Here is a 19783-nt window from a genome sequence, read left to right as displayed (position 1 = left end):
GGTTACAGCCATTAGGACAGCTCTGACCCTATGCAGTCATCGGATAACTGCTCGCCGCCTAACAAAAGCGTAACACAGACTCCGAAAGTCTTTTTTTGTAGGCAAAGTGTTGCGGTCACAGACGTTACCCTCGTCTATTACCACAACCATTTCCGTTGATCCTTAAGGGGTTGTATGGCAAAACATGCAGTATATGCTTGCCTCCCTTATGGAAGACTATTCTGCCGATTAGTCCGTTGAGTCTAGCCGTTTATCTCATCGATATCCTGGCTTTCAGCCAACCTAACGTTCCTTTGTGCTTACTGTTGGCGTAGCTTAGTCACGTCAGTCAGGTTGTTTAGAACCACACTCGATGCGGTCTCGTGTGGTTTTTCAGCCGCATTTGGACGTTAGGCCACTGGCTGATGCTCCTGTTGACGTTAGGCCACTGGCTGATGCTCCTGTTGACGTTCTAGACGTTCACTAACAATCGGAGTTGACTTGTTTTGACGCTGTCCGTCAACCTCCGCATTCTAGAGTTGTTTTGATTGCTCAGTCTAGGCAGTCAAAGCAGTCTCGAGTGGACGCTGTACGTCCTCACGCACCTGTTGTGGTTGACAGTTCAGTTGTTGACAGTTCACAGACTGTCAAGCAGTTACATGACGTTGCGTTCTGGTCCGCTACTAATGCACCAGTGAGAGACTCAGCTTTTATCGGACAAGGTTCCTGTAGATGAGGAAGTTGCTGTTCTCCCTCCTACTGATATTCCCTTGAGGACTCTGTCAGATGGAGAGGAGCCTTAAGCTGCTTAGCCTCCTATGGACTTTAATTAAATCATGATGATTTTTTTAAGGATCTTCGTCCGGATCTTGTAACTGCTGCTCCTCGTTCGCCTAAACGTCAGAGGTTACACTAGGCCTAGCTACTTCGAAGCCGTTGTTTTTAAGCTAGTGCTCTCTCGCTCTCCTAGAGAGCGTTACGTTGGCTAGGCGACTGGTTTTTCACCAGGAGGAGTTTGGGGGATACAGCCTTTGCTTTCCCTTCTTTTAAACTGGTTTATAGAGCGAGAGTCTGATATGACACGAGAGAAGTTCTCGGCTTGGTAGTTCATGCCTCTGCCCAGATAGACTTCTCAATTCTGGTAGACTCTCCCTGGCGCCTAGCCAGGAGACGCTCCAAGTTGTTTACAGGTCAACTTCTCAGCTGTTGTCGAGCCTTTGAAGTTTTGCTGTACTATTATGTCACGCATAACAAGGCTTTCAGGGATGGTAAACGGTTCCGCCTCAGTCGCTAACCCCGTCTGTTGCCACACCTGCTCCCGTAGACCCTAAATGGGCTTTGCTGCAAGACATGCAGTCCAAGCTTGCGTCCTTGATAGAGGACTTAAATGCGGAGAGGAACCTTCTGGCCAACAACCTTCCAACCGGTCGGTTGTGCGCCCTGTTGACGCTGAGGTAACCTACTCGCGTCTGCCAGTTGAGGTGGTTCCTCCACCGAGGCGACCCAGTGTGGGTTGCCAGCCGCACGTTGACGTTAAGCGACGCTCGGAGGTGGTTGTTGTCGTTCAGGACGTTCAACAACCAGCAGAGGTGACTTGTTGTGACGCAGTGCGTCAACCTCAGCAACCCGGTAGGGTGTTGACTGCACAACCCAGACGGTCTAGACAGTTTCGGGTTGACGCTGTGCTTCCTCGCGCACCCATGGTTGTTGACAGTTCACAGACTGTGCAGCAGTTCCATGATATTGCGTCCGGCTCCGTCACGCATCCACCAGTGCGACCGGATTCAGCGAGTCAGACGTTGCCCACTCCGTTGCCGTTTCCTCATCAGTTTCGGATGAGGAACCCTCTGATGAGGACGTTGCTGAACAAGACGATCAGCCCCCAGCCCTGCTATCCATCCAGAAGATGCTGAAGAAGGAACGCTGCTCAGTCAGGCTGTGGATGAGTCTGGTAGGGACGCTGTCATCCGTAGATCAATTTGTGTCACTAGGAAGACTACACCTCCGTCCTCTTCTTTACCATCTAGCTTTTCACTGGAAAAAGGACAAGACGCTAGAAGCGGTCTCGATCCCGGTTTCCGAAAAGATAAAGTCTTGTCTGACTTGGTGAAAGGACTATATCAACCTAAGAGAGGGTCTTCCCCTGACTGTTCAGACTCCCAACCACGTTCTCTTCTCGGACGCATCGGACGTAGGCTGGGGTGCGACATTAGACGGTCGGGAATGCTCGGGAATATGGAACTCGAGTCAAAGGACAATGCATTTCAACTGCAAGGAGCTACTGGCAGTACGTCTGGCCTGGAAAAGCTTCAGGTCTCTCCTTCAAGGCAAAGTGGTGGAGGTGAACTCGGACAACACCACGGCTTTGGCGTACATCTCCAAGCAAGGAGGGACCTACTCTCTGACGTTGTACGAGATCGCAAGGGACCTCCTCTCCTGGTCAAAAGGTCTAGACATATCACTAGTAACGAGGTTCATCCAATTCAACTTGAATGTCATGGCAGATTGTCTCAGTCGGAAGGGACAAATAATTCCAACAGAATGGACCCTCCACAAGGATGTATGCAAGAGACTTTGGGCCACCTGGGGCCAGCCAACCATAGATCTCTTCGCAACCTCGATGACCAAGAAGCTCCCAATTTTTTGCTCACCAATCCCGGACCCAGCAGCAGTTCATATAGATGCCTTTCTCCTAGATTGGTCACATCTAGATCTATATGCATTCCCTCCGTTCAAGATTGTCAACAAGGTACTGCAGAAGTTCGCCTCTCACGAAGGGACAAGGTTGACGCTAGTTGCTTCCCTCTGGCCCGCGAGAGAATGGTTCACCGAGGTACTTCGATGGCTAGTAGACGTTCCCAGAACACTTCCCCTAAGGGTGGACCTTCTACGTCAGCCACACGTAAAGAAGGTACACCAAGGCCTCCACGCTCTTCGTCTGACTGCCTTCAGACTATCGAAAGACTCTCGAGAGCTAGAGGCTTTTCGAAGGAGGCAGCCAGAGCGATTGCTAGAGCAAGGAGAACATCCACCCTTAGAGTCTACCAATCGAAGTGGGAAATCTTCCGAAACTGGTGCAAGTCAGTATCCGTATCCTCGACCAGTACCTCTGTAACTCAAATAGCTGACTTCCTCTTATATCTGAGGAAAGAACGATCTCTTTCAGCTCCCACTATCAAGGGTTACAGAAGCATGTTGGCATCAGTCTTCCGTCACAGAGGCTTAGATCTTTCCAACAATAAAGATCTACAGGACCTCCTTAAGTCTTTTGAGACCACGAAGGAGCGTCATTTGGTTACACCTGGTTGGAATTTAGACGTGGTACTAAGATTCCTTATGTCAGACAGGTTCGAACCGCTACAATCAGCCTCCCTGAAAGATCTCACCTTGAAGACACTTTTCCTGGTATGCTTAGCCACAGCTAAAAGAGTCAGTGAGATTCATGCCTTCAGCAAGAACATCGGATTCTCATCCAAAACGGCTACATGTTCTCTACAACTTGGTTTTCTAGCCAAAAACGAGCTGCCTTCTCGGCCTTGGCCAATATCGTTCGATATTCCAAACTTATCGTATGGTTGGAAATGAACTAGAAAGAGTCTTATGCCCTGTAAGAGCTCTTAAGTTCTATTTAAAAACCTTTACGGGGCCCGTCTGAAGCTTCATGGTGTTCAGTTAAGAAACCATCTTTGCCTATGTCAAAGAATGCTTTATCCTATTTTATCAGACTGTTAATACGAGAAGCTCATTCCCATCTGAATGAGGAAGACCAAGCTTTGCTGAAGGTAAGGACACACGAAGTTAGAGCTGTCGCAACTTCCGTGGCCTTTAAACAAAATAGATCTCTGCAAAGTATATTCGACGCAACCTATTGGAAAAGCAAGTCAGTGTTCGCGTCTTTTTATCTTAAGAATGTCCAGTCTCTTTACGAGAACTGCTACACTCTGGGACCATTCGTAGCAACGAGTGCAGTAGTGGGTGAGGGCTCAACCACTACAATTCCCTAATTCCATAACCTTTTTAATCTTTCTCTTGAAATGTTTTATTATTGTTTTTGGGTTGTCCGGAAGGCTAAGAAGCCTTTCGCATCCTACTTGATTTGGCGGGTGGTCAAAGTCATTTCTTGAGAAGCGCCTAGATTAGAGGTTTTGATGAGGTCCTGTTGTATGGGTTGCAACCCTTGATACTTCAGCTCCTAGGGGTCGCTCAGCATCCTAAGAGGATCGCGAGGCTCCGTAAGGAAGACGTACTTAAAAAGGCAGAGTAATTGTTCAAGTCGACTTCCTTACCAGGTACTTATTTATTTTAAGTTTGTTATTTTGATAACTGCTAAAATGAAATAAAAATCCTTAGCTCATAATAATGTAAACATTTATTGCTGGTCTCTACCCACCCCCCTGGGTGTGAATCAGCTTATATAATCACCGGCTAAGTTAAATATTGAAAAATGTTATTTTTATAATAAAATAAATTTTTTAATATACTTACCCGGTGATTATATATTAAAGGACCCTCCCTTCCTCCCCAATAGAGACGCAGTGGACCGAGGAGAAAATTGAGTTCTTTGTTTACATTGAGTACTGAGTACCGGCACGACAGATGGCGCTGTTGAAGTACACCCCCTACCTGCATAGCGATCGCTGGCGGATTTTTAACGTAGAGTTTTCTGTCGAGCAACAGAGTTGCAGCTTATGTAATCACCGGGTAAGTATATTCAAAAATTTATTTTATTATAAAAATAACATTTTAGGAAATGGAGTGAGTAAGTGGTTTCCATTGAAAGTGGGCCTGAGACGGGGATGTGTGATGTCACTATGGTTGTTCAATTTGTTTGTTGATGGAGTTGTGAGAAAGGTGAGTGCTTGAGTGCTTGGTTGAAGATTGAAACTGAGCGATGAGATGGATCATAAGTGGTAGGTGAATCACTTGTTTGCGGATGATACAGTATTGATTGCAGACTCGAAGGAGAAGTTGGGTCTATTAGTGACAGAGTTTTTGAAAATGTGTGAGGGAAGAAAGTTGAAAGTTAATGTGGGTAAGAGTAAGTTTATGAGATGCACTAGAAGGGAGAGTGGGGCTAGGTTGAGTGTCATGTTGAATGGAGTTACTTGAGGAAGTAGATCTGTTTGAGTACTGTACTTAGGGTCTGTGATTGCTGCAATTGGTGGAGGGGAAGCAGATGTACGTTAGAGAGTGAATGAAGGATGTAAATTTTTAGGGGAAGTCAAGGAATGTAAAGAATAGAGGGATAGGATTGATTGTAAAGAATTATGTATAAGAAAGTGATTGTACCAACTGTGATGTATGGATCGTAGTTGTGGGGAATAAAAGTAACAAGAGAGACAGAAATTGAATGGGTTCAAGATGAAGTGTCTGAAGAGTAGAGTGTATCTTGATTAGATAGGGTTAGGAAGGAAATAGTGAGGGTGAGAATGGGTGTAAGAAATTAATTAACAGTTAGATTGGATATAAATGTGTTGAGGTGGTTTGGCCATTTAAAGAGAATGGAAAATGGCCATCTGCTGAAGAAGATAATGAATGCATGAGTTGATGGGAGAAATATAAGAGACAAGAGAAAGGTCAAGGTTTGGGTGGATGGATGGAGTGAAGAAAGCTTGAGGTGATATGATGATAGATGTGAGAGAGGCAAAAGAGCAAGCTAGAAATAGGAATGAATGGTGAACATTTGTGACGTAGTTCCAATAGGCCCTGCTGCTTCCCCCAGTTGCCTTGATGATCGCTGAGGTAGCTGCAGTAGGGGATTCGGGATATAAAGCTTCATTTGTGGTAGATAACGGGGAAGGGTGGGATGTGACACCCTAATAGTACCAACCAAACTCGGCTGAATCCTTCGTCAGGGTGGGAGGACCTAAGAGGAGAAAAGTCCCCTTTTGTTCTTGTTTTTATGTCGGCTAACCCCCCAAAATTGGGGAAAGTGCCTTGGTAGATGGATGAAGACAAACTTCAAACTCTCACACATACTATAGTACGATCATTAATACAGTATTGGTTTCTCTCAGCAAATCACACATCTATACCATGCATACTGGAAACCCTTCACTTTGCTGCTTTTATTAATTCTATCATAATTTTCTGATATGTCTATGTATACCACATTCAGTTTTTTCCCTCAACTTTCAAACTTTCATTATTGTTGATTACGTATTGTTATTACTAGCTAAGCTACAACCCTAGTTTGAAAAGCAAGATGCTATAAGCCAAAGTGCTCCAACCTGGAAAATTGCCCCTAGAGAAATGGAAAGGAAATAAGGAAACAGATCGAATTGTGTGCCTGAGTGTACCTTTAAGCAAGAGAACTCTTACCTAAGACAGTAGAAGACCATGGTACAGAGACTGTGGCACTATCCAACAATAGAGAACAATGGTTTGATTTTGGAGTGAGGGCCTTCTCCTAGAAGAGCTGCTTACCATAGCTAAAGAGTCTCTTCTAACCTTACCAAGTAGAAAGTAACCACTAAACAATTACAATTTACTAGAGGCTCTTGAATCACACCATGTTTTTTCTAAGTATTCACTGTTATTCCCTTACTAAACTTGCCATTTGTTCCGACAGTAAATACAAACCCTTTCACTCTTTATTAGGGAATATAGTTTTGGTGATGCTGGAAGACTAACCATAAGACTTTTAGCGGGGGCTAGTACCAGCTATCCTGCTCACACACCGATCTTGTCTCATCAATTTTGATTTTGGCTCGGTTGAGAGTGGATGTCATCTCTCTACCGCCCACACTGACTGCCATACTGACTTATCTTTTTCTGCTTTCTCTTTTCAGGTCAACATGCGGACGTGTCCTGGACCTGAAGAGCGCAAATGCGGTCGAGATTGACCCCCATTTGTTGTATCCGGTACGGCCAGGACAACTGTGTAATCAGGATGACACCTGTGAAGAGTGTTGAGAGTGGTCATCCTCCCAGTGGGTGAGATTTAGAAGGCACTGCAAGAAGTAAATGAGGGATTCTTCTTCGCGGTCATCCCCAAAATTGAAGAAACCTTGTACTTCTTCCACCCCTCGATCTCTTCCTGAAGCTGCTTGTTGCTCAGCCTCCCCCCATTGGATAAATCAAGTAGGAGTGTTGACCCTTTAACCCCAGGACAACCCTTAGGTTCGAAGGACGTTGCCACTTGTCCTAGCAAAGCCATGCCACCCTTCGCAGGTGAGTCTATCTCTGTCGATAATTTATTGGGGATTTGGCCTTCCCTTAGTGTTGTTGGTCCTCTGTTGAAGGGAGTTCTCTTCAACCTGTTGCAGCTGGGAGCAGAGAGAAAGTGCACACCTGCTTCTTCAGAGGTAGATTTGGATCTTCCCTCGAAGGGCTATGAAGGTTTTGTACCGGAGGAGTAACTTGGTTCCGTGTCCGGCGCAGCATTCCCTGACCTGAGTTCTCTGTCTTCGCCTGCTGCAGTTACTGCCGCAGATGACAGCACTCACCCCTTGTTCCAAGTTCGCTCAGCCTGCAGAGGGGGCCAAAGTCCGAACCATGTTCCTGTTCCTCTTGGGAGTCACCTTTCCTATTCTCGGGTTTAGTCCTCCTCAGAGTGGTCTCCACCATGTGGGACTTTGAGATAGATGGCGTTCACCTTCGCCCCAGCCTTTTTCCAGCCCCTCAGAGTGTGGTTTGCCTTCAGATGTTGCTCGCCTCCATGCAAGTTTGACACGCTCCAGCCTAGCCTCATGGTTCCCCTGCAGGTGTTACTTGCTTCAAGCTAGTTCGACGCTCTCCAGCCTTGCCTCTTCCTGTTCCTTTTTCCGAGTCTAGGAGTTCTCGCCGGTCCCCCTGGGGAGTCTAGACTATCGCACCTTCTTTGTCAGAGCGCAGGCTACGCTTCACCTCCCAGAGCTCTTCATCCTAGTTGCACAGCGCAGATAGGAGGATCACCCAAAACGTCCTCCGCAATCCAGGGAGATCTCCTTTTAGGTCCAGGAGTGATTCAGTGAGTGATAGACAACAAAGTCTGACTTTGTGGGGTTCCCCAACAGTGGACTTGTTCGCAATGTCACTGAACAACAGATTCCCCCTCTAGTGTTCTCCAGTCCCGGATCCCCAGGCCCTCTGGCAGGATATAATTCAACAATGGTGGGACAACAACGACGTCTACGCCTTTTCCCGTTCTGCCTGATGAGAAGAGTGCTTAACAAGGCAAGATCATCGTCAAACCTAGCAATGACCCTCATAGCTCTGCTATGGCATCTTGCATAATGATTCCTGGACCTTCTTCAGCGGCCAACGGAAGTCCTGAGAGAACTCCCTTCATGACACGACTTTCTCAGACAACCGCATGTTAACATCTTCCACAAGTTGCAAGAAGGATGTCCAGATGCTTACAGAAATCTACAACTACTGTTTACCAGGCTAAGTGGGCTGTCTTCTGTGATTGGTGTTGTGAAATGAGTATCTGTCCCTTCGATGCCACTATTTCAGCAATAGCCGAGTTCCTTGTGTACCTTAGGGAGGAATAACTTTTCTTGGTCTCGGCAGTGAAAGGCTATTGCTCAGCCTTGAGCCTTGCCTTTAGACTGAAAGGATTTAACATTTCCTCTTCGTTAGTATTGCCTCTCCTCTTACGGACTTTCAAGCTTACCTTTCCTCAGTCAGAAGTTAGACCACCTCCTTGGAACGTGATTCACATTCTTCGGTGTCTAAAGGGTGCTCCTACAAACCATTATGCCAGGCATCACATCTTCACCTGACCTAGAAGACGGTGTTCCTGCTTGCGTTGGCCTCGGCCAAGAGAATTGGCGAACGCCATGGTCTTTCCTACGATGTTTCCCATTCAAGGGGATTAGGAAAGGTAATGCTCGGCTTTGTCCATGAGTTTATCGCCAAGACTCAAAATCCGGGAGTAGCATATCCTAGATTAGGCACCTTCCAGATTGGGAGTCTTCACAATGTAACTGATGATCCAGAAACTGCTACTTTGTCCAATGAGGAGTTGAGGTACTGTACTACCTTAAGAGAACCGCAGGAGCTCACCCCTGAGTGGTAGCACTCTTTGTCAGCACAGGAAAGGTCAAGAAAAGGATCACCAAAAACAAAATCTCCGCATAGATTCGCAAGGTTATAGACTGAGCGTTGAATCCTGATCCCTCTGGAGACGAGACGACCCAGAGCTCATGACGGTAGGGGCATTAGTACGTCCCTGACGTTGAAGAAGAACTACAGTGTAAGCGGGTGTGGAAGTGTCAAACAGCCTTCACCACCTATAATTTGCAAGATATGACCCACAGAAACAGGGAGACCTTCTCTATTGGTCCTGTGTTGGCTGCACAACAAGTGGTTTAGACACCTCAGGCTCCTTGATGGACAAGTAGCAGATGGTGGAGGGCAGAGGTTAGCCAGGATTAAGTCTGGGATGAATGATGAGAGTGACTGGCTCTTTCTTTCACCTTCCCCTCTCTTGGGAACAGCACCTATAGTACTCTGCAAGCTGGCCTCCTCTGTCTGCAGGCAATAACCATTTCCCTTGTGTAACCTGGTATAGAAATATATATTTGTTGCATCCCCAAACTCCATGGCGAGGTGGGATTGGGTAACATCTAGGGTTGGTTCAAAGATTCCTATGTTTCTAAGACTTCTTACCTAGACTTGTCACACTGCTAGTATCATATCATGCTAATTGCTCTGGTCACTAGAATGTGCTATTGCATGTAGGATTTAGTGAGATGTCGGGTTTTCTCCCTTATACATGCGGACCACAAAGGAGGGAAACCCTGGGTCTAAAACCAGCCAGAGGGTAAGGACTTCCACCCACCTTATGGGTGAGTCTTCCTTAATAAAGAGCGAAAGGGTTTGTATTTATTGTCGGAACAAATGACAAATTTAAAGTAATTTGCATTTTTCTTAACGATACAAACCTTGAGCTCATTTTATAAATTTGGCCTGCCATCACCTGTCCCCCTGCAATTCCTCCCTGCCATTAAAAGTGACGAAATAACAACAGTATGTGTTTGTGTGGTGACAGGGTAGCCTGTACTATCACCCTTCACCCCCTCCTCCCCCTCATTAGCAGGCTAGTCTTCCAGCTTTGCCGAAAGTATATTCTCTAATAAAGAGCTCAAAGTTTGTATCAGGAAAAATACAAATTACTTTTAAATTTGTATTTCTGTATTTCTCTTTCAAAATTTGGCCATACTGTATAATGTACTAAGTAATTTTATTTTTCTATCATATATGTAGCTTCCTGTGATGCTTTTACCATTCCACAAAGGAACAATTATTCCCATCACCCATTTTTGTAGAACTTGAACGTCATCCAGGCAAACCTTGTACACCTTTAACAGCTATTCATTTTCACTAAAGTATCGCAGCATTTCAATCGTAATCCTGTCAGCGTCATGTATCTTTCATTTTTCAACTTCATTTCCAAACTTAAATCCTCAGTTTACTTCCACGAGACTTCTCAATCCTAAGTGTTCTTTTAAATCTTGCATCATTCACCCTAGTCTCTTCCATTTTCCACATCCAGGAAATAACTATTAAATTGTCACAGAATTGTATTCTCCTCAGACCACCTCTTTATGTGCATATTTTATTTTGAGATGCATTTATGAGTTAACCCTTTTATGTATTTTACTTCCTACCCGCTTACTTTTCCTAGAGTCCTTGCTCATCCCATATTATTAATGGCCTTTTTTTTTTCCTCTCCTCTTGACAAACATCTTTATACTCTTGCATCTCTGTTAATAATCGTCTCCTTCAAACTTGCAAATGCAACTCAAAAATAGTTTATTCCTACACGGATACAAATTTCACAGTCGTTTATATGCGCTTACTTCCAGTTTTTTTCTTCTACAGCCAGACAATATAAAAAGAAATCAGTTTGATTACATCATGCTGCATTGCTGGGCAACAGCTATGCATGATGCACTACGCTTGTACCAAGGGCTTACCCCCAGCTCTTGGCAAGGAAGGTCAAAAGAGCCCTCCTTCTCTGCGATCAGACAACCGCCTACTTGATAACCTTATAGCGTTTAGTGCTTGTGTCTTTTGTGTCTTTGACATTCTTTGTCACTTCCGTGTTTTCATTATTTGTTAGTTATAAGTGTGTGCCTTTCGACAGTATGTCGAATTTGATCCATTCGTGCCCTGGCCGAGATGGTTGCCCCTGTGGTACATTTATAACTCCTGTAGAAGTGGATCCACACCCGGTTTGTCCTTCATGTAGAGGTTAAAGGTGTTCTGTGAAGTCACTATGTGAGTAGTGTAGTGAGTGGCTGTGGAATCACCATGTCAGTAGTGTAGGGAGTGTTCATCCTCCCAGTAGGAGAGATATCGTCCTCATCATACAAACTGATCCAAGAGAGATTGTTCCCCCTATGCCTTCTGTTAGCAATGAGAAGTGTAAGTTGGGTTTGGCTGCGAGCGTTATCTCTCCTCCAAGTTCATCGTGTCAGGAGCCCTCATAGGCTACAGTCACAGATCTTATGGGCCTTGAAGAAAGCCCCATACAAACCTCTGCATAAAGCCTGAGACAGAGAACTTATCATCTTTCTCCTTGCTTTGGCTTCAGCCAAGAGTTTGAGTGAATTGCATAGCCTGTCTCATCTTGTTGCACATTCCAGAGAGTGGGGAGAACTATCTTTGTCCTTTGTTCCAGAATCTATGGCCAAAACCCAAAATCCGGCTGATAACGATTTCAAATTTGACTCATTCACATTCTTATCTCTCAAAGAGGTAACAGATGATCCGGATGACATGATACTATATTGTGTACTATGTCATGTAAGGGCAGTGTGTGAATATTTAAAGAGAACACATTATGTTAGGCCTAAAATCTCCAACTTACTTGTGAGCCCTGGCTGCTCCAAAAACAAAGTTTCCAGAAATATTATTTCTTTCCGGTTGAGAGAAACTATTATGCGAGCTTTTAAGTCCTCACGGGAAGCATCACCAAGGGCCACCCCTCGAGCTAATGATATACCAGAGCTTAGCGACACCCTAGCATTCCACAAGAACTGTTCTGTAGCACAAGATCTAAAAGCCGGAGTTTGGAAGAGACAAACCCCTTTTACGAATCATTACCTCAGAGATTGCACACACAGGTCTTTAGACATCTTTTCTATAAGCCCTATTGTTGTTTCACAATAAATAGTCGTAATTTTAAGTTCTTATGGAACAGGTAACTGCTGTTATCCCGGGCTTTGTTATTCCCTGCATTATAAGGGTAGATTATGAGTACTAAGGCAGATGGTGATCTTGATTGGACTTGAAGCCTTCACTTGGAATCTACCCTAATATAGGTAAGAATATCTTGAATTGTATACTGGTTGATATATTAGAATATATTGATGATATGCAACACGATGTTCATATCACTTCTCCCTGGCAAAGCTCTCTAGAATGGAACAGAAGGCCCAGCTTTGTTATGAGCTGGCTACACTGTTCACAAATAGTTTGCTCTGATCTTTTGCTATTACTATAGTAATTGTATCTTGAGAGAGAAGGGCAGACCTCGTAGCTTCACCGAGACGTCCTCCCTTTTAAGGAAAACTCCCCATATAAATGACTCAGAAGTTTGTATCTGCATAGGAATAAACACCCGACTGAACCGCCCCTCAAGTCTTGTGCAGAAAAGTGCTGTGGGTAAGCGCTTGGAACAAGTGTAGTGTGTTATGCACAGCAATTGCCCAGCAACCCCATATAAATGACAACAATTTGTATAGCTTGGAAAAATACAAATTATATATTTGTAGTATTTTCTGTCAACTTCTTTCCTCTACCCACCACTCACTGTTGTTATTCCCTCTTCCCATCTTCTTGGAATCAGAAATTATCTTGTGATTCTTTTACCGCATCTGTGAATTTCAGTCCTAATGAAATAACTACATTTCTTTTATATTTTATCTATATGATCTCTACTCTTCTTTCAAATCACGTACATTTTTTGAGTACCCTTAAAACTACAATTACCCTATTCCTCCATAACTTTCTTTTATGTTGAATTTTACGTCAACCAATAACTATTAAATCAAGATGCTTGCTATGATAGGATTAACATTTTCTTTACATCTTAGAAAGATTGTGCTTTGAATATTTTGTCTATTCTTTATTGGTAGAATTTTTAGTTCAATAGCGTAATAATGAATAGAAACTATTTTAGCTTGACGGCCTCGCAACAAAAATACATACGTATAAGAATGTGCAATGAATAAATAAAAAAACTTTAAATGGTCATTGTTAAAAGTAAGGAAAATAAAATACAGTGTAAGGTAATTACTCTAAGAATATTTTACATATCAAGAACAAATAGAGTAAGAAATCCCCAATTTGGCTGTTGTGTACATGAATTGATATACGTAGACACTTGCTAGGGTTAGGGCAATCAGCTGACTGAAAATTTGAAAAGAAGACCTTTAGATTTTTGGTCGGTAAAATGTGAAGAATCTTATTAGATTATAGAATACTTCTACAATTACTATAATATTTAGATGCAGAAATTTTTATATTTATAGCATAGTGATAGCAAAATCAAATCAACTGATGAAAAACAGTGTAGGGTTTGGAGTTACAGTTGAGTTGTTAGGGTTCTAACCCTAATGATGTTGAACTAACACTTTCCGGATTCTGAACAAAATCTGTGATTGCATCTGATATGCATGGTTATGGGTTACTATATATATATATATATATATATATATATATATATATATATATATATATATATATATATATATGTATATATATATATATATATATATATATATATATATATATATATAAATAATATATATATATATATATATATATATATATATATATATATATATATATATATATATATATAAACATATAAACATATATATATATATATATATATATATATATATATATATATATATATATATATATATATATATATATATACAGTATATATAACTTTAGTTATATTATACATAAAACACCAGTTTATTCTCTTTTCAGCAAATTTGACAGTCCACATGAAGCTGAATCACTTCCAGGGGATAAAGTTTGGTTGTCCCAAGTGTGATTTCCAGGGCAACAGTCGAAAGCACCTGAAGGATCATGAAAAGTCTCATGCAAGTATGTTTTTCTATGATTTTATAATGTTGATTTTATACTTTTGTTTGCTCCAATAATTTAGGAACTTAACTACATGAAAGGTTCCTAATATAGGTAGTAATTACATGAATATATATAAACTAAGTAAAGATGATGTTTTTACTTACTGCCCATTGTTTTGATGAGAGTTTGATATCAGTGAATCTTACCAGAGTTCCATTAATTTAAGAACTAATTACATGCAAGGTTCCTTGTAAAGGTAGTAATTATAGGAATATATGAGGTAATTAAAGATGATGTTTTTAATTACTGGCCATTGGTTTGATGTGGGTTTGATTACAGTAAATCTTTCCAGGGGATTCACCTCGTTTCCATGCAAAGCCTATTTTTCCAGCCTCAAACATAAAAGTATTTAAAATTGTTCTCTCTCCCTCACTCTGTTTGCCTTCCCCCTCTCTTATGGTGTGGTTCTGGATGCTTCATGGGGTTGGATACCTGTAGTAGACCTCTCAGCCCCGAACAGGTTCATCCGCCAAGCTCAGTTCAGGGTGAAAACATCCAGCAAGATCAGAAATGCAGTGATGAAGAACGACTTTATGATCTCCCTGGAACTCAGTGTTGCATGCTTCCAAATCTTCATAAATAAATTTTCTAGAAAATATCTACGCTTTATCCTAGAAAAAGTCTTCAGTTCAAAGTTCTTTGCTTCCAGGTGTCCACAACCCCCAAGCATTCACTCGAGGTGTGTTTACGTTGGTGTCGGCATTGGCTCATGCCAACGTAATTTGTCTGATTTGGTATCTAGACGACTGGCTAATAGTGAGAGACTCGTAGCCTGTGCTTCCTCATCATCGGGACAGACTCCTCTTGTTTGTGACAAATTTAAAGAAATCCAGGCTTTCTCCTTAGCAATGAAGAATATATCTGGGTATGGACATAGATCCGGTGACAGGGAAAGTTTATCCATCTCAAGATAAAGTAACCTGATTCAGGAAATTAGGTCATCCTTTTGTTCACCAGACATAGTTATCAGAACAACAATAGTAACAGCTACTAGATCTTTTGACATCGTTAGAGAAACTTGTTCCTCCTGGTTGTCTCCATCTATTATTGTTGCCATGGGGTCTAAAGAGACACTGGTTGCAAACCACAGATTCTCCATCTATTATTGTTGCCATGGGGTCTAAAGAGACACTGGTTGCAAACCACAGATTCTCCATCTATTATTGTTGCCATGGGGTCTAAAGAGACACTGGTTGCAAACCACAGATTCTCCATCTATTATTGTTGCCATGGGGTCTAAAGAGACACTGGTTGCAAACCACAGATTCCCCTCTGACCCTGGTACTGGTTGAGCACGACACCAAATTCAACCTACTTTAGTGGTTAGATGAGGAGAATGTGTTTCGAGGATCCCCCTTAGAGTGACCCTCTCCAGATGCTCTTTTAACAGATGCGTCAAAGAAAGGGTGTGTGCCCCATCTCATGGACCATCTTACATCAGGACAATGATCCTACAAAGACAAGTCTCTTAATCTCAATGTTCTGGAGTTGAAGGCAGCTACCTAGCCCTTCAGTACTCAAGTTTCATCTAGTTGGTCGCTCGGTTGCATTGACAAATGACATCACACTCGTAGTGACATACAGTATGTCAACAAGAAAGGTGGCAAACTATGACAGACTCTGTCAAACAGGTGTGTTGGTACACAAATGGGCAATTTGTAATGCAGTAGGCCTCTCAGCCCACTTTATTCCTAGCAAAAGGAATGTCATAGCGGTCAAGTTGGTTTGCAAGGGTCAGATATTTGGATAAAAAAAAGTTTTTACATCCCCAAGTAGCGACTAAGCTCATGGTGTTCCCGACAATAGACATGTTCGTAACAAGCCTAAAATAAAAAGCTGCCAGTCTACTGCCTATCAGTGCTAGACCCAGCAACACTACTCAAGTACATTTTTCAGCATCCGTAGAACAGCCTTGACATTTATGCTTTTCCTCCCTTTTGCCTCCTTCGAAGGGTGATATCTGGGTTTTCATCCTATACTGTAAACTAAAACTGACTCTAGTAGCTCTGAAATAGCCTCAAGCAGAATGGCATTTACCAGGGGTATGGAGTAAACCTGATTTCCCTGGGAAATTCTACCCCTATTATTATTATTATTACTTGCTAAGCTACAACCCTAGTTGGAAAAGCAGGATGCTATAAGCCCAGAGGCTCCAACAGGGAAAATAGCCCAGTGAGGAAAGGAAAGAAGGAAAATAAAATATTTGAAGAACAGCAACTTTAAAATAAGGGATTGCCTATATAAACTATAAAAACTTTAACAAAGCCAGATTAATAGAAATAAGATGGAATAGTGTGCCCGAGTGTACATTCAAGCGTGAGAACTCTAACCTAAGACAGTGGAAGATCATGGTACAGAGGCTATGGTACTACCCAAGACTTAGAGAAAACTGGTTTGATTTTGGGATGTCCTCCTAGAAGACTATAGCTATAGTCTCTCTTCTACTTAGCGGGGTATGTAAGCAAGGTGTTGCGGTCTTTGAGGAGAGCTGGCTGTGACCCGTTAAGTAAATGAACTACATGTATTCTCCTATTAATTCTTTCATTCTAGGCACTAGAGGCAGGTTTTTTCATCTTTTATTCCTGATTCTGTCGCAAAATCTCAAAGTCCATTGATCCATAATTACAAGTATTCACCTACACAGTTTCATCACTGAGAGAAGTAACCAATGATCCTTATGAGTTACTTTTGTTGCCTGTAAGGGCTGTAAGGTGGTGCTTTAAAGAACCCAGACTGTCAGGCCCAGGTTACAGAACCTGTTCTTGAGCACTGGCAGGGTTAAAAAGTGTGTCACCAAAATTACAATCTCCTTTCTTCTGGGAGAAACTATCATCAACAGAGCATTACACCCTAGATCCTCCTGCACATCAGAACAAGTTAAGGTGCATGCCCATGAGATAAGAGGAGTTGGTTGGTGCTACTGTGGCCTTCAAGAAAAATTTCTCGGTTGCTCAATTTTCTGACGCTAAAGTTTGGAAATGTCAGATCACCTTTACTTCGCATACCTTGGGGGAATGTTCTTAGATTGGTCCTTAGACATGTTTTCACTCATACCTGTGATTGCTGCTCAGCAAGTGGTGTAGTGACCCTAGCTTCTTCACAGGACCAAAAGCATTATGTCTAAGATAACAGTTACCACATAACTAATTAAGAGTGAGTGTGTTTAAGTCTGCTACTTTTTTTCTTTTATTTCCCTCCCTTGGGGATATAGCAGTTGGAATCTTATGTAGCTGGATGAAATTAGATACAGGGAAGCAGCTTTTTTGTTGCTGTTAAATAGAAATTTTCATTCCTGCATCCTCCTAACAAGGGGGAAGATGGCTATGTACAGGCAAACCCATCAAATTATTTTATATGCCTTACTTGACAGACTTACTTGTGTAAGAAAGATTTCCTTTTGCAACACCATATGTTTCCTGGGCTGTGAACCTGACTATCGACCCTGGTTCACAAGGTGTCTGGAATGCTATTCTCAGCATCTTATCAGGTCTGAGGTTAACAATCCCACTTAAGGATGTCTTCCTTTAAAGGATTTGAAGGACGAAGGTTTGTATTCGTGTAGGAACTAAGGACAAATTTTAAAAGTTATTTGAATTTTTCCTAACTATACAAACCTCAGTCGCCTTCACCTCACTCAGAAGTCCCAGACGTAGTCAAAGTGACTGTTCAGTGTACTGCCACCAGCCAGTAATTATCACGCTGACCCCTCTGTAAGATTTAATATAATTAAGAAAAAGACATTAATTTTAAAATGTTACTTTTATTGATTGTAAGTCTCAGCTAATTATTGTACAGTAATTATGTAGGCTAGGGTATAAGATTTACTAGCTCTTTCTTTCACTATATCATCTCCATCAAATCATGAGTCAGCCATATGAACCTAAGGTGAGATTCAGAAATAATACAAATTTTATTAATGAAGTTAATTATTTCTCTGCTCACTGGAGGTTCATATTATTCCAACTCCCCACTAACTAATGATGTCAATAAACTGTTGAACTAGTTTTTGACTTAGAGTTTGCAATACACAAGTGCTCTCATTGCGATACACCACCATATAAACACAATACTCAACGAGGGGCAAGATTATACCAGTGAAAGGAAATGTGGAATTTGTTGATATGTAAGATAGATATTATTTGCACAGCTTTGAGAAGGAAGGCATATGAACCTCAGGTGAATATGGGAATAATTTTGATATTAAAATTCCATTTTTGTTTTTCATGTGTTTTTCTTATACTTTTTTTAGCAACTATTTAGAGTATGAAAAAGGGCATTTTATACATGTGAGAATACTTATATTTTATTGACAGTAACACTATCAGTAGTGCCATCAGTTAATTTACAATCAAAGTATATTTTAGAAATGTAGAATACAGTTGGGTGATTTAACAAGGACTTTTGTGTTAGCTTGTTTCCTATTTTCTCATCCATTATTGTAAAAGAAGCACCTCATAACATTTAATTATTTGAATAAATTTATTTACTGTACTAAAATTCCTCTCATGCAGCTATGCAGTACTGTACTACTGTACATTTCTCTGTTTTCGTTCAGGTGTACTACTGCATTGTGAAATGTGTGAACATGTCAGCACCAGCACCACAGGGTTACGGCAGCATATGCTTGTTCATTCCCAGGAGAAACCATTCCAGTGCCGTTACTGTTCGTTTACGTGTAAAACAACAGGTAAGCTTGATCTCAAACTGTATTGCTCTGTAATTAATACTTCTCTGAATGTGGTATGGTAAAATGAAACTAAGTCAAAATAAAATGCTCCCAGATGAAAGAGCAGATAATACAATATGATATTAGTGTGATGAATACCTTAAAGGATGAGTTAGGATTATAATGATTGTGGAGAAGAAAGTTAAGGATTTTATTTAGGTACTGATTAGTTTAGCCAAGGTACTAGGCACCCATTGAGATACTATCATTAGAGAGGGATTGCATCCTTTGACTGGCCAGATAGTACTACATTGGATCCCTCACTGGTTACGACTAATTTCCTTTGCCAACACATATACCGAATAGTCTGGCATATTCTTTAAACTTTCTCTTCTTTCTTTATACACTTGACAATACTAGGATAACCAAAAAACTTTTCTTTACCCACTTTACCCAAGGGGTTAACTTCTGTACTGTAATCGTTCAGTGGCTACTTTCCACTTGGTAAGGGTAGGAGAGACTTTAGCTATGGTAAGCCGCTCTCCTAGGAGAAGGACACTCCAAAATCAAGCCATTGTTCTCGTCTTGGTCAATGCCATAGCATATACCGTGGTTTTCCATGATCTTGGATTAGAGCAAGTAGCTATGGTAACCTGCTCTTATTATTATTATTATAATTATTTTTATTAATAGATAAACTGCAACCCTATTTGGAAAAGCAAGATGCTATAAGCCCAAAGGTTACAACAGGGAAAAATAGTCCAGTGAGGAAAGGAAATAAGGAAATGAATAAACGATATAAGAAGTAATGAACAATTAAAATAAAATATTTTAAAAACAATAACAACATTAAAACATATTTCATATATAAACTATGAAAAGACTTATGTCATCCTGTTCAGCATAAAAACATTTGCTGGAAGTTTGAACTTTTAAAGATCCACTGATTCAACTACCTGATTAGGAAGCTCTTTCAACAACTTGGTTACAACTGGAATAAAGCTTCTAGAATACTGTGTAGTATTGAACCTCATGATG

The 19783-nt window shown here is 41.6% G+C and overlaps 1 protein-coding gene across 1 annotated transcript in view; it reads left to right on the top strand.

Annotated features, from left to right (window-relative positions):
* The window catches only part of LOC137632800 (zinc finger protein 64-like), a 102916-nt gene that overhangs the window by 58079 nt on the left and 25054 nt on the right, over positions 1–19783 (top strand). Inside the window, exons 11-12 of the mRNA XM_068364896.1 lie at positions 13918–14037; positions 18635–18766. Coding sequence (XP_068220997.1) covers positions 13918–14037; positions 18635–18766 — 252 coding nt within the window. The remainder of the gene's footprint in view (positions 1–13917; positions 14038–18634; positions 18767–19783) is intronic.

This window comes from Palaemon carinicauda, chromosome 42, assembly GCF_036898095.1.
Source record: "Palaemon carinicauda isolate YSFRI2023 chromosome 42, ASM3689809v2, whole genome shotgun sequence".
Taxonomy (NCBI): domain Eukaryota; kingdom Metazoa; phylum Arthropoda; class Malacostraca; order Decapoda; family Palaemonidae; genus Palaemon; species Palaemon carinicauda.
Note: the sequence above shows the minus strand (reverse complement) of the source record. Positions and strands in the feature narration are given on the sequence as shown.